The sequence below is a fragment of the Chiloscyllium plagiosum genome, chromosome 25, assembly GCF_004010195.1.
Source record: "Chiloscyllium plagiosum isolate BGI_BamShark_2017 chromosome 25, ASM401019v2, whole genome shotgun sequence".
Classification (NCBI taxonomy): domain Eukaryota; kingdom Metazoa; phylum Chordata; class Chondrichthyes; order Orectolobiformes; family Hemiscylliidae; genus Chiloscyllium; species Chiloscyllium plagiosum.
The window spans coordinates 48,126,828-48,141,051 of NC_057734.1; the positions used below are offsets into that span (position 1 = coordinate 48,126,828).

At 38.5% G+C, this 14,224-nt stretch overlaps 1 protein-coding gene across 2 annotated transcripts in view; it reads left to right on the top strand.

Annotated features, from left to right (window-relative positions):
• The window catches only part of patz1 (POZ/BTB and AT hook containing zinc finger 1), a 59,263-nt gene extending 46,764 nt beyond the window's left edge, over positions 1 to 12,499 (top strand). The window contains exons 4-5 of one of the 2 annotated variants that reach the window (XM_043716128.1): positions 1,704 to 1,886; positions 4,849 to 12,499. In XM_043716128.1, the coding sequence (XP_043572063.1) occupies positions 1,704 to 1,886; positions 4,849 to 5,309 (644 nt within the window). In that variant the 3' untranslated portion in view covers positions 5,310 to 12,499. The remainder of the gene's footprint in view (positions 1 to 1,703; positions 1,887 to 4,848) is intronic. The other variant, XM_043716129.1, reaches the window with a different exon arrangement.
• The last annotated feature ends 1,725 nt before the right edge of the window (positions 12,500 to 14,224 follow it).

Below are 14,224 nucleotides of genomic sequence, written 5' to 3' on the forward strand. Positions count from 1 at the left end.
TGATCTCCAGCAGCTGCAGTCCTCACTTTCTCCTGTCAACTGTTGATGGCCTGTTCTGGGTAGTCAATCACTATAGGATTTCACTGTTTCTATTTGTGATTCAATTTATTAACTCTGTTACCACTGTATATTGTTCTTTGTCAGTATGTATCTTTTTTAATTTCATTTTTCTAGCTTTATTTCCTCCTTCTCTTGCTCATGTGTCTCCTATACTGCTGTAGTAAGAAATATTGCATTGTCAATTTTGCAGAGATCTCCACGCTGAATCTCTGAACTAATGTGCATTCGGGCATGTTTGGATGGTGAGCACTAGGATGGGTTGATCTTAACTACTCCACTCCACTTCAACTTTCCACTAAGAGTGTAGTTTGACCTGAGATGGAAGGATTTGTTTGCTTCAGTGGAAATCTGATTTGAAATTCTGTGTTCAGAGTCAAGCTTCTCAAACCAAAGTCCAGTTCTGTACTCTTGTAATTACTTAATGCCTCATGTTTACATTCTGTATACAGCCATGTACTGAATGATCAGGTAAACAAGACTTCTGACAGCATCCGCCTGTACTGATGTGTTGCAAAGACTAAGCAAAAACTACTGTAGTTAATTTCCTTTGAGGTTGACGTTGTGTCTCCATTAAGTCCTCTCTATCCCATGCATTATACCAACAGGTAGCTCAGCTAAAATTGGAAACTATCTACCTCTGTCCACCAGACGTGGTTTCCACTAGGTGTTCCCTCTAGTTAGATATTCAAAAATATAAAGTTGATCTAAATTGGTAGACTAAAGGGCCATCCTTAACTTGGAGCTTTTTTTCACTTTTTCACAGTGAATGTAAATCCCTGGAACCAAACAATGATTTCCTCATTCACTGAGTTTAAGATGATTAATCCATCACTTAGAGTCTGTAGATGAGACATGTCTTTGTAATATGTAGCATTGTTTTGCATACTTCAAGTGTATTAGGCCTTCAAGTGTATTAGGCATTTGAATTCAGACCCTGTTGGTGGAAGTTGACAGCTTGTCCTGAACCTCTTTAGTAAGGGCCATCTCACTATGTAGTCCAAAGCCTGCCATTCAAGAGATATATTTAGCACAAGGAGCTTGTTAGTGGCTTCCTGTATTCCCCAATCCTGGATCCTTGGGATGTCTGCTGGTAGATCTTGCTCAGGAATGTTGCTTAAAGAGAAATTAAGTTAGAAAGCAAGCTTTCTTCACCCAATATCAGTTTGGGAAAGCATTTTACAAATTTTGGACTTTGCATGTCCAACCTTGACTCTTATCTGGATTGAATATTTGGGGCTGCAAAACACTGGTATATTAAAATGCTGATGATACATGTCCCATTTATGATGGTCTTGCTGAGACCAGCTTGAGGGTGATGGTACCACTAAATGTACCATAAAGCATGAGAATGTAATAGTTTGTAGTTCTCCCGCACTCCATATAATGCGCTAGTGCCAATATACTAAGCCTGGTGGCATCACTACTGTCTTTCTCTCCCAAGTCAAAACAGACTGCTTGATAAGTGTCACATTATACAGGGCGAAAATGAGAAGAGAGCTGCTCAGAAAAAAATGTGTTGGACATAAGCAGCCCCCCTAGAGATCAGACTGGTGGCATATTCTAATTTTAAATGTACGGAAGGCTTGGAAGAGTTTGGGTTTCATCTGACGGAGTGACAGAATCTCTTCTGTCTTTTTCCTCAGGTTTTTCTACTGCTTCCTACTTAAGGGTCCATATTAAAACCCACCATGGTGTCCCTCTGCCCAACTCGCACACCTCTGACCCTTGTGAAAGGCGATGCAAGCCCCAGCCTCAGATCACGATTCACAAGCAAACACAGAGCGGGGAGATGGCTTTTCACTTTGACAGAACACGCTCGTTACAAGGCAAGCCAACTGCCATCATTCTTTGTATTGTGTGAGTGGGCAGGTCCATGCAGAAGTAGTCATTGTTTGACTCAAATCCTACTGTAAATCTATACTGGTACCTGCTGAGGAATAAATGTTTTACCATGGAGATGCTGTTATCAGTGGTTAGATAAGAACTGTACAAGTATTAATCTGTGTGACGGGGAGTGATGGCACAGGTATGTATCTGAGTTCCCTTACCTGGTGCAATTATCAACTCCTACTGTCTGTTTTTAAGTGTGGCTTAATCTTATGAGCAGAGGAACAAAATATCCTTGAGAATAACTAACAAATAAAATTGCTATCTTTGTGTCTCTGGTTGGCTATAACACAACATTATAGAAGGTTGTTTTTTTTCTGGAGAATGACTGGAGCTAAAGAAACATCATTCAACAACTTGGGAAGAGGGTAACGAGAATTGTTGCTGACAAAATGCTAATGTAAATGGAGTGATTGATAATGGAATCTACACTGACATGATTGGAGACATCAGGCAAAACCAAGAGCGCAGTCATAGTCTAGACTATAGTAGTGTTAACAGACAGATTTATTCAAAGGAAACATTCATGACATTTGGGCAAAGGGCATGATATCTCCCACGCCATCCAATTTGGAGATTTCTGTGCTGTCCTATCTATCATCCTAATGCAGGATCCTGATATAGAATTTGCAGAAAGGCTAGCAACTTCTGAGGTCTATGCAATTTCATTTCTTCCCTCAATTTCTTTTTCTCTGTCAGCAGATATTACACAAAACCTGCAGCATCAAACATTCCCTGTTGTTCTTTGCCAGCCACACTTGCACATTTGAGTAGAGGCCTGTGGATAGCATTGTAAGAGAGGTATTGTGGCTTTCGTCCCCTCCCCTGCCCTCCATGGTTGCAGGGATCTTTGTTGCACACCCACCCACTCACTGGGCATTGTAATGACAGTCAAATGTTAGGAAATATATGCATTCAAAATTACACGCTAAATCTTAGTGCTACATTAGGCAGTGTCTTTCCTAACTAATTGTCATAAATACTAACACTCTTAAAAGGGAATTATTTGCGCTCTTGCAGTATTCCACTACCAAGCCCCCAACTTAATGCAGTGCATTTGCACGAGCAATGAGACAATATACTTCTATATTAAGGGTCACATATTAAAAACTAAACATAATGTGAGGCCCAGTTCATGCAAAATCAAAGAAGCTGCTCCCATCTTAGAGCTTGTTGCATTCTTTTGACAGTGAGAGCACCATTGAAATTTAATTTCTACGTGGTTACCATCTTGCATTCAGTTCTTAATGGCTCCAGCTTAATGCATTAATTTACTACGTGACAGGGAACACGTGCTCATATTCACATGCAACAGCTTGGACAAAGGGATGTATATTTGTAGTTCAGCAAAGAAGAATTATCACCTTTGCCTTTCTAAGAATACCTGTTGTAAAAAAGAAGTGTTGACAGAGATCCAACTGCTCTGTGGCAAAGGACTGAGTAGACTTTGGAAGAGATAGCTGAAGTTGAGGTGAACTGAACTGACTAAAGTGAAGGTATTTAACCAATAGGAATTGAAATTGCACAGTGAGATGTACGTTTGTTTGTAATTCCTTTCAGTAGTAGTCTGTGACAGATTTAAACTGTTGGCTTTAAATGGGTTGATCATCTTTTAAGTTGGGAACAGAGCAATTTCCAGAGAATGTGCTTAAACTATTCACTGACCAAATCAGTACAATAGTTTCTTTTGAAGAATTATGCAATTTTGAAAAGAAAAGAAAGCAACCTTTGAAATTTGGTTTAAAATAATGCCTAAGTTGTGGGATTTAAAGTTCTAATGATGTTGAATAAAAATGTTTTCCAATGCATTTGTCATTTCAAAACAAAACTTGAGCTGACCCAAATATTTCAGTGACTAGAAGTGAGGAGGTGGTGTCTCATGAATGTCACTAACACTTCAAGAAAAGGATGGTCTAAATAGATGAAGTTACATGCAGCGCATTCAAATTGCCCGGCTCATCTGAAACTGATATTTTCAGATGAGGTGTCATGAATTATTTTAAGTCATCCTACTTCCTGTTTTCTGCTTTATTTTGTCAAAATTCATATCCACATGCCAACATTTTAAATTATATTGCTTCAGGTTGAGTGAACCTGTATGTTACTCATCATTAAAGAGCTGCTTTCTGATTTCCTCTCAAGCTTCGCACATTATGTAGTAGACTTTCAGTGATACATTATGCCTGGTAGATGTGAATGTATTGTTTAGTTTACATATTCATTTTAGTTAATATAGCTTTGATTTTTAAAATTAAATGCTTTTAATTTGTATATATTTCCCCAGTTGTGAAAACCGGGTAATTATTGTTAAGACTCTGAGACTAGCTATATTGTCTCTTCAACCCTGCAGATCCCTGTGTTGCTGTAGTAATCACATTGTAGTATGAGTGGCCCCATAAGTTTAATCTTGGATTTTCCTTGTGACTTTTCCCTTGCACCTTATTCAGGAACATAACATCAGAAACTTCCCATACCAGATTGGGTGCATTAGTCTATCACTCTGCCATCACTATAACCTATTCTGGGAAGTTGAGAGGGTTATGGTGTGGGGGAGGAGAGAGAGAGAGAAAAAGAATAGGCTAGAATATTTTTCCCTCTGGTCTAAACTCATGGACAAGTAAATAGTGCATAGTTATTCCAGGATGTTTGCTGTCAACCAAATGCAAATGTAGCTCTTCCAAAACAATTAATTTAGGTTTAAGAATTGTTTATTGGTGAATGTTCTGAGTGTAGTATGTAAATTAATGGAAAGTCCTTAGATCAAAAACATATTCTGCAAAGTGAAGCAAGCCTTAAAGCCACAGCCAGGTCACAGAATCAGATGTTATGGAGGATGTTATATTTGATTTCTTTATGCCACTGCAGGCTGTGGCTAACATTGATTTTGCTGTGTTTCTGCAGATGGTGAGATGGATGGATTGAAATGTCAGCATCAGGACTCACAGGACAACTCTGACTCATTTGGAGATCTCTCTGACATCAGTGACCTTAAGTCTCCTTTGAAACATGACCAGGATGAGTCTTTTCAATGTGACCTCAACAATGGAAAAGTTAAAATGGAAGCCAATGCCGAGCAGTATGCTGAACCGAAGAAGTACAACTGCCCGGACTGCGGCTCAGTATTTAAATCCAAGTCCTATCTGAACAAGCATATGCTGAAGGTCCATGTCAAGCCCACTGCTGGTGCACTGGCTGACTTGCCCACTGGCCTAAGCTCACCCTTTTCACCCCAGCAAAACATGTCTCTCTTGGAGTCTTTTGGGTTTCAGATTGTACAGAATGCATTTGGCTCTTCTTTAGCTGATCCTGATCCTGGCCCAGAGCCTGAACCAAGCACTGAGGACTCTGCTGAGCAGAAGTGAGGTCTCATCCAGGAATAGCTTCTCAAAGTACAAAAGATGGTCGGCTTCCAAGTAATGGCAGTACTTAGATTGTCCAAATTTCTTTTTAAAAATGACATAGAAAACAGAACAATGGGTGCTGGATCTGTAACCAGCCTGGCCATCAGACTTGGTGTTCTCCAGGACATTTTCTTGGGTTGAAGACAGTTCGTTACCCTTTCATATAGAAGGTGTCAATTGCCCACAAGTTGGATGTAGCAGGTGTATTTGTAGCACTCTCAGTGTGCGAATTGGGGGTTATCTCCAGCAGCTAATTATTTCCAAAGAACTGCTTTCATAGATGGTTGCAGTGTGTCCTTTTGGCAGACATAACTCATGCCAGCTAACATGTCTGCACAATTAAATTAATAATTGGTAGGGCAGACTCGAGAGACCAAATGGCTCACTCCTGCTCCTGTTTCTTATGTTCTTATGTTTTAAAATTCTAAAAGTATACACTAAAAAGTCATTTAACTTCGAAAACTACAGTATGGAATGGCTGAGATACAGGTGTTAAGATCAGTTTAGTCCAAATATTAAGATATAACTCCAAAACCCAAAAAGGAACAGTTCTCTCACAACACAGTGATTGTTGTTGGGTGCCTTCTTTAAATATTAACGCAAGTCATAGAACTGTTGAGTGCTTTTGTGAATAGAAGTGGCTATTTGAGTCACCCATGTGCTAGTCTGGATGATGAGGGATAGTACGTTAACATCTTAAAGGGTACTACCAAGCACTAAATTGCTGACCGCAATGCATGTGTTTGCATCAAATACTGCTGTTTGGTACTTGTAACTAAATTGTAAAAAACAGAAACAGATGTTATGATTTCAGTACAGGAATTATTTGTAAACATACCTACAAGTGCACGCACACAATGATGAGAGAAAATTCCAGTTAACCTTTAGAGCAGAGCGCGCGGTCAATTTTCAAAGTGAATTCTACCTGCAGTCATTAGCTGCTGATGGAGAGAAAACCCACATCCCTTTATCAGCATTTACCCTTATTCAAGGCCCTAATTTTTGGAAAGTTGAATCATATGTTTTAAGGCTTGTGTGCTTTTTTCCCCACTAATGCACATGCACATGCAAAAATCCTTCCATCTAATCTAATTTTTTAATGGAAACTGTGTTGTAAGTTGCTAAAGATGTATCACTTTGCTGGGCATTTTAACCATTCGTTTTGTCTCCTTTGGCACCAAATGCAGGCAGGCTTTCAGCTCTTCAGAGCAATGAATAACTGCACACAACATTGGGATGAAAGCATTCTCTTGCCAAATTTATATTGAGGAGATTAACTTTTTGTTTTAAAATAGAAAAAGGAACCTGTGATAGGAGCTAGAGATTAACAAAGTTTTGTGCACATATTATGTGAAACTTAAAGTTTGTTTTTGAAGGCTTCAAGGTAGAATGAAAACAGATGGAACAGTAAAAAGGCTTTTCTTGTACAGGTCAAGTCTTTGGAGTCCAAAGGGACAACTGCACCAGATCTTCAGTTAGTTAATGGACTGTCACATGGGGTTCTTGATTTTTATTCATGTTTATTTATCAACTAGGAATGGAGTTGAAGTTAAGCAATTTGATTTTATTAATATTGTAATGTCTTTGGTACTAATGCCTTTGGTAAAATTAGAGAGAAATAGTCTTCATACAATTGATGATGATGTTCCAAAATCCGTATAATGTGATTTCCACCTGAAGTGCGCATTTAAAAAAAAACGAAGGTGATTATGCTTTGAAACTGCAGTTTGATCAGCATAGCAGAAGCTATAAGAAAAGAATGGTCAGTACTTAACAGAATTAACTAGAGTGAGATTAACCATTATCTTTACAATAAAACGATAGTAAACGCAGATTAGCGTTCAGATCTTGCCTGACCCGAAATGAAACTGAAATTGCATTTTCTGTGAATGGTATAGTTGTAATACAGTCAGTTCTTTATAACACATTGGTTGCTTTCTGGTGCAACCCTGCATTATAGAAAAATTGTGCTTTAAAAATGGCTCTTAAAGTATTGGTGCTGTAATCATGTTACAGCCAACACGTGTTTTAAAACGTTGTGTTGTAAAAACAGCATCCACAATTAGTCGTGTCACAGCGAATTCACATTGACAAAACACGTTATGACAGAATGTCCTATATCAAAATTATTACTGCAGTCAGAATGGGTAATTTTGAATCTAGGAGTTGCCTGTCAGGTGTAGGTGGTTGAGTGTTGCTGTACACTCATGGCAAACTAAGAGGTGGCAGTGCAGTAGTCAAGTAACTTGTCTGAGAAAGTGGATAAATAGCCTTAATTTCTGCTAATTATGCTGATGTTCAGTCATATTGTCACTGTTTTTTTGACATAGCTTAGCACCTGAAAGGAACAATTGGGTCATAGCAATGTGGAGATGGGCGAGCGAGAGAAAGAGAAGAAAAAACATTTTTATTTTAATACTCTTTACAATTCTATTTCAGTAATCAAAACCAGCGTTTTAAACTAAACCTATGTTTGGGTCAATGGCATGCTTGAGGTGCCTGTTGAGCTTTGATGTAGGAGACCACATCAATTTTGAAAGGATCTAGGCCTGTGTAATTTTCCATCCAACAGCAGGATCAGTTTCTTATCCTTTTCATTTGAGTTTGAATGGGACGAAAAGTTTGTCATGGTTAGTCCCACATTAAATTTAATATTATGGATACTTTGAGGGATGTCATAATTTATGTTTTGTCTTGTTTTATATATGTATATCTATATATTTGTATATTTGGTGAGGTTTTGTACTAGGAAATAAGACACTTTACCACTTCGGTGACATGCTAATTTGGCACACTTGCTCAGGTCAGGTCTGGCACAGACCACATGCTGCCACAAAGTGTATCAAAAACAAACTTTTCTATTTCCATGTCAACTATTTTTACAGATTCTCTGAGTTGTGTTATTAACTTGTAATTCAGAGGCATTCTACAGTAACTGGTTGAATATGGTGCTGAATTCCCTTTCATTTACTGCCGTTATTGTAGGGCCAGCAATCTTTTTATTGCATCTGTTTGGAACATGTTAAAGGAGGCTGGAAGAACACAGCAAGCCAATAGGTCGACTTCTCCACCTCCTGATGCTGCCTAGCTTGCTGTATTCTTCCAGCTTCTTGCCTGTCTACTTTAGATTCCAGCATCTAGTGGCTGCCTGAATACTAGCAGCTAACTAGCAACAGGGAAGACACGTACTTGTAGTTGAGATCAAGCAGAAAGGACAGGAGAACAAACAAACAAACAGTTTCTGTAAAGCTGCAGTGAGATCCAGCTGTCCTCGTTGCTGTTGATATTTGCAGGTTCTCAGTAACTTTGGAGCTAGAACATGGGCATGGAGAGAAATTTCTATATTTACATTAGTTTTGGGTTGGCCTCTGCAAAAACAACCCGTCTTTTTTGACTCTAACCAGGAACATTTTGAAGCCAGGTCTCTTGTGCTAGATATAGACTATGTGTACACTACTGACTTTTTTCCTTCCTTGTCTCAAAATCCAGAAGTTTGTGCTGATTATTAGCAAAATGCTCTTCATTGCTAATGAATGAAAGATACTCTGATAAACCCAAAAATATTTCCCAATAAATGTCCTATTTAGGTTAAGATTTCTGTCGGCTTGATTACATTTAAAAGGCTGACTTAAGTGCTTTGTTCTGTTTGAGTTTCCACCAAGTCTGAATGTTATTGCTTTGACCCTTAGATACTACCTATGTGCATCGTGCATAGAGTAGTTGGAGCCAGATTGTAGTATGGATGTTGTGGGTCCCTCATGATGAACTCTGAGCTGGTATGGAAAAATTGGCCTCTGGTTCCTGTTCTTAATGACTTTGTCAGTGACGTTTCCTTGAGGTATGTACAGAAGTTGAGTATTTATGTTAAGTTAGACTATGCTCTTCTTTGAAGCCCCAGAAGGTACCCCAACAATACTGATCCTGAATTCTATGCAATGACTCTTCCAGAAATTGCTAATGGACTGATCAAGTGCAGACAGAATTGGGATTGGCTTCATTTGTTGCACTGCCCATTTGGAGCTTGATAGCCATTCATTGTTTACGTTTGCATACTGAGATAGCAAGGGACATGAGGCTGCCCTGCAGCAGTTGAACTGTGTCCAACAAGATCGGTGTCTTTCATAAGGTAAGGTGAGTATTGACACGTAGATAAACTGCAACTCTTACGAGGACTGCATAAAACACAGAAATGGAAGTGTTTAAAATCTGTAATCCAACCTGTTCTGAGATTAGCAGGAATCGAAGCTGCACAGATTTAATTTGTATGAACATATTTAGTTTCTGAGAAATAGTGATTTGTGGAAATGAGAACCTCTAAACAGAAGATGTATTTTTTAAAAAAATCAAACTGCCATTCTGGAAAAAAAAGTTACTGTAGAGATAAGCTACTGGTGGAAGCTTGTTATTAGAATGGATTAATTTGAGTTGGGAATTAATCTTGGGGAGGTTTATTTGATTTGTGTTCAAACTGCAAGATGGCAACTTGCAAAATTTTCAATTGTGGATAACAAGTTTTAGAATGAAAGGTCCTTTACTTGGCTAGGCGAGGAATGAACCCCACTGTGGGAAGGAGATTTGAGATGGGTATATGTTACATCTTTAAAGTGTATTCTTTCAAATTAATCAACTTCTCTTTCAAGTTTTTCTCCCTTGCTCAAAGCAAGTAATTTGCCTTTGAGCAGATGCCATGTCTGTGACAAAGCATTTAATGGCAGGCACAAATTGCTTAGAACATTAGAGTCTGGGCAAATGTAACATAAAAGAGTTGGGTACTGTTTCTTAAAGTTGCTATAACCTGAATTGGGTGAATTGCTGAGTTTTACTACTGCTAGGATTGTTGGATCAACAGGGTGAAATGTTGGGTGCTGAAGAGACTTGAAAAGTTTTTTTTTCACAGGATTGCTGTCCTTTTTGATATCTGTTGAGTGCTTTATAACAGTGTGGAGTTTTCTTTTAAGCAAATATTTTTATTCTGAATTTCCCTTAAGTCTGCAAAGTGATGTGATTTTCACAGTGAGAAATACTCGTGCGGTGCATGTTTGTCAATATTCCTCAAGAAGAAATAATGAAATTACAAGTAAATAAAGAAATAATCGTAGGCAGGAACTTAAGTGACCCCATTTCTTCCCCCCAATAATGTTAAAAACCAACAGTATTTTCTAAGGATGTTTGTTTTAATTGCTATGCATTCATGAGATGTGAGCATTGCTGGCTAGCCATCATTCTATACCCATCCTTAATTGCCGTTGAAAGGGTGGTGGTGAGCTATCTTCTTGAACTGCTGCAGTCCATGTGGTGGAGAGACACCTAAAATGTTGTTGGGGGGGGGGGGGATGTTCCAGGGTATTGATCCAGCAGCTATAAAAAATAATGATAATAGTTCCATAACCTATTAAATAGTATGAAGAAAAGGAAGAGAATTGGGATTAAACTGGGGTCATGACTGATCTCTGTGGTTTAATTCTACTTCTCATTTCTGAGTTGGTGGGTAATAGTCACTGCATAGAGACAATATTTTGGGTTTCGGAGGGACATCTGAAAAGTAATTTGCAAGGATGAATACTGTAGATTCTCTCCATTGATAGAAATTGGTCTTCATGTTAGACAGGATGTGAGTAGGTGGGGTCAAAAGTTGGGAAGGAGATTGCATGATGTGTTGGATAACTTCAGGTCAATTTGCTTTCACTGTCTGAAATGTTGACTTCTGTTGCAATTGGCAGAACTGTTTTGGGTAAAAACAAAGCGCTCCTGTGCACTGTCTGTAGAGCAAAATACAAGACCCATATTACAGAAGTGTATAATGTTGGAGATGGGCTGTTTAGACCTAGACATTTCCTTATGGGAATAGGACAGTTTTTGAAAAAAAAATTGGATATGGTAAACACACACACACCACCAAAGTATATCCTTCTCTTTTTAAATTCGACTATTGAGGCAGATGCTCCCAAAATAATGGGTGGGTCATCCTGTATTCTATTCAGATTTGTACAAGCTTGACTGTAAGAAGTTCCTGCGACTGCAGTCAAACAATTCATTTCTCCCTGTGTATATAGATAGTTTGTCCTTTAATGTATCTGTGCTATTTGTCTCTGCTACAAAGTCACAAGTTGCAAGTTTTAGCCAGTATCTGGACAAGAATATTTATCTGCCAGTTAGTACTGCTGATGAAAAAGCAGTTGCTATGCACAGTGGACATCAGCCGGAGTCCAGTGGCTAGAGCTTTCCGCTTGCGTGAGAGGGAGTTCCACTCCAGAGATTTGAATTCTGTCTTGAGGGAGTTCTGCTGTCTCAGCTGGTTGCCTTTCAACTGACTTGGGAATTTGACTGCTCTCTGAGGCAGATGCAGAGATCCTATGTTTGGGGTGAGGAATGGGAAATGGTCTTTGGTATCCTAGTTAATGTTTAATCAACATTGTTGAAAACAATTCAATCTTCTCCAGAATGTATTTGTGGGCCTTGCTTTGTGCAAAATGACTATCTAATTTCCCACTTTAAAACATTTCAGAAGCATTTCATTAGCTACAGAGTGCTCTGGAACATCCTGATATTATTCAACACTATATAAATGAAGATCTTTCTTTCAATCCTACAATCCCAATTCATTTGTATGTTCCCTAAGAAACCAGTGGCCAAAACATCCCAGGGTGAAACAGCTGCTAAGTTAACTGATGGCTTCGTTGTTAAGGACACCACCCAGTTCTGCATTGAGCTGCACAGGTTTGTGTTTAATTATTGTTCAGTATTGAATTAGTTTTAGTATCCTGATGTATGGAGGATCAAGAAAGTAAGTTCCATTTGTGATTGCAACTAGAAATTGCTTGTGTAAAAACATAGATGAGGTAGGAATGTCTACCTTTTCTGTGGCTGCAAGCTGACACTTATTGTCAAGATTTAATTATGAAGACTGACAATTTAAGCAAGGTCCAAGAGGGCTGTAGGTGCCCTTAAAAATTTGGGGAATGGGGGAACGGAGGTATTGAATCACATTTCTTTTCTCCCTCATTTTGTGTTAAAACCTTTGTAAAAGGATCAGACAATGAGCTGGTGTCAAGTGGACAAGATATAGTCAGCTCAACGCTGCAGTGAAGCAGAAAGCCACTGAAATGAATCTCGGTTGCTCTGAATTGCCATCTAGTGGCTGTCTGAATACTAGCAACAGGGCAGAATACATGTAGTTGGGATCAAGCAGAAAGGAGAGAGGGGAACAAAGTTTCTGTAAAGCTACAGTGACATCCAGCTGTCCTCTTCGTTGCTGTTGATGTTTGCAGTTTCTCACAGTAATTTTGGAGATAGCATGGAGAGAAATTTCTATATTTACATTAGTTTTGGTTGACCTCTGCATAATCTTAGTCTAGGTACAAAAGGAGGCAATGATACTTCTTTGGGATCTTTAAGTGACAACCTCTTCTCTCTTTATTATAACTTGCTGTAAAATTGTAAATGTGTTCTTTAGAAATTTAAATGACTTTGTTGAACAATACAACTAAACAGAATGCTTGTTCAGCATATCATCCCCCTGCCAACTTATTGGTAGAATCCATTTCTGTGCTTTTCTCCCGTAGCTCAGTAAATCTCTAATTCACATACTTATCTGTTGAATGTTACTGTTGAGTCTCAGATTATTTAAAAACAAACATTTCTTGCTGTCACTTCTTTTTGCACTCAGGTTAACTCTGTATTCCCTAGTTGCCAACCCTGTTACTACTCATTCCTTCATTATATCATCAAGTCTGTTCATGATTTTCAATACCTCCATAAAATCATCTCTTAATTCTCTTCTATGGAGAACAAATATAGCTTCAGTCACACAGTGCAATTGAACTCTTATTCCTAGTACCATCCCAATAAGTCTCTGGTGTCCTCTTCAAGGCCTTAACTGTATGTTGAACGCTATCCAGCTGAGGCATAGTAAGTGTTTGCAATAAAGCTTTGGCATAACTTTCTTGCTTTTAAAATCATCCATTATTAATAAAGCCATGGATCTCCAATGCTTCTTAATAGATTGCCAAACTTCTGTCACCTTCAAAGATTGATATATAATTTACCTGCAGTTTCTCCGAATCCACCACATTTTAAAATTCTACCATTTAGTTAATGTTGCTTCTCCCCTGACTTCCTAACAAAATGAATCACTTCACACTACTTTGGTGTCTGCCCATTACACCAGTCTGACCATAATCTTTCTCATTGTTTAATATATTTCTGTTTTATGTCACCTACAGACTTTGAAATTATGGCCTGGTGATGGTATTTCTCCTTCATAAATGAACAGAATGAAGTGCAGTTAGTATGAGGGTACATGGAGCAACTGTTTGGAGAACTGTTCAATAGCTGGATGTATTTGGGAAAACAAAGAGTAAATGCTGGATATATTTGAATACCCTTTTCTGCTGATGTTTTTTGACCATGGGATGTATCGTAACGACTTATTTCTGTGAAAGTCCTGTGTGATTTCAGTGAGTTGTAATCCGAAGTAATGCTGAACCATTTCTGATGCTCAGCTTGCATGTCCTATCAGCACACGCGCGCACACAGTCTGTATGACAGTTGATATTTACAATGTTGCATTGACGCTGTAGGCTGCCAGGACAGTTTGAGATTTTAATTAACCCATTAAGGTGTGTTTCTTTTAAGTGCTTTGAGGCATTTAACAGAACCACTGGAGATGAATTCTCTCCAAGGTTCTTGGTCATTTCATGGTTGACATGAAAAATATTGACACTGTTAGTGCTGTTAGATTTCCCTCCTCTCAGTGTCTCACATTTGCATTCTGTGTACCTCTTTTTACCAGTGTCAACTTTTCATTTCCAGATTTTCTAAACAAATTAAAATTCTGACATTCCGAAGATATGTCTCAAAAGCTCATCCTCCGGGTA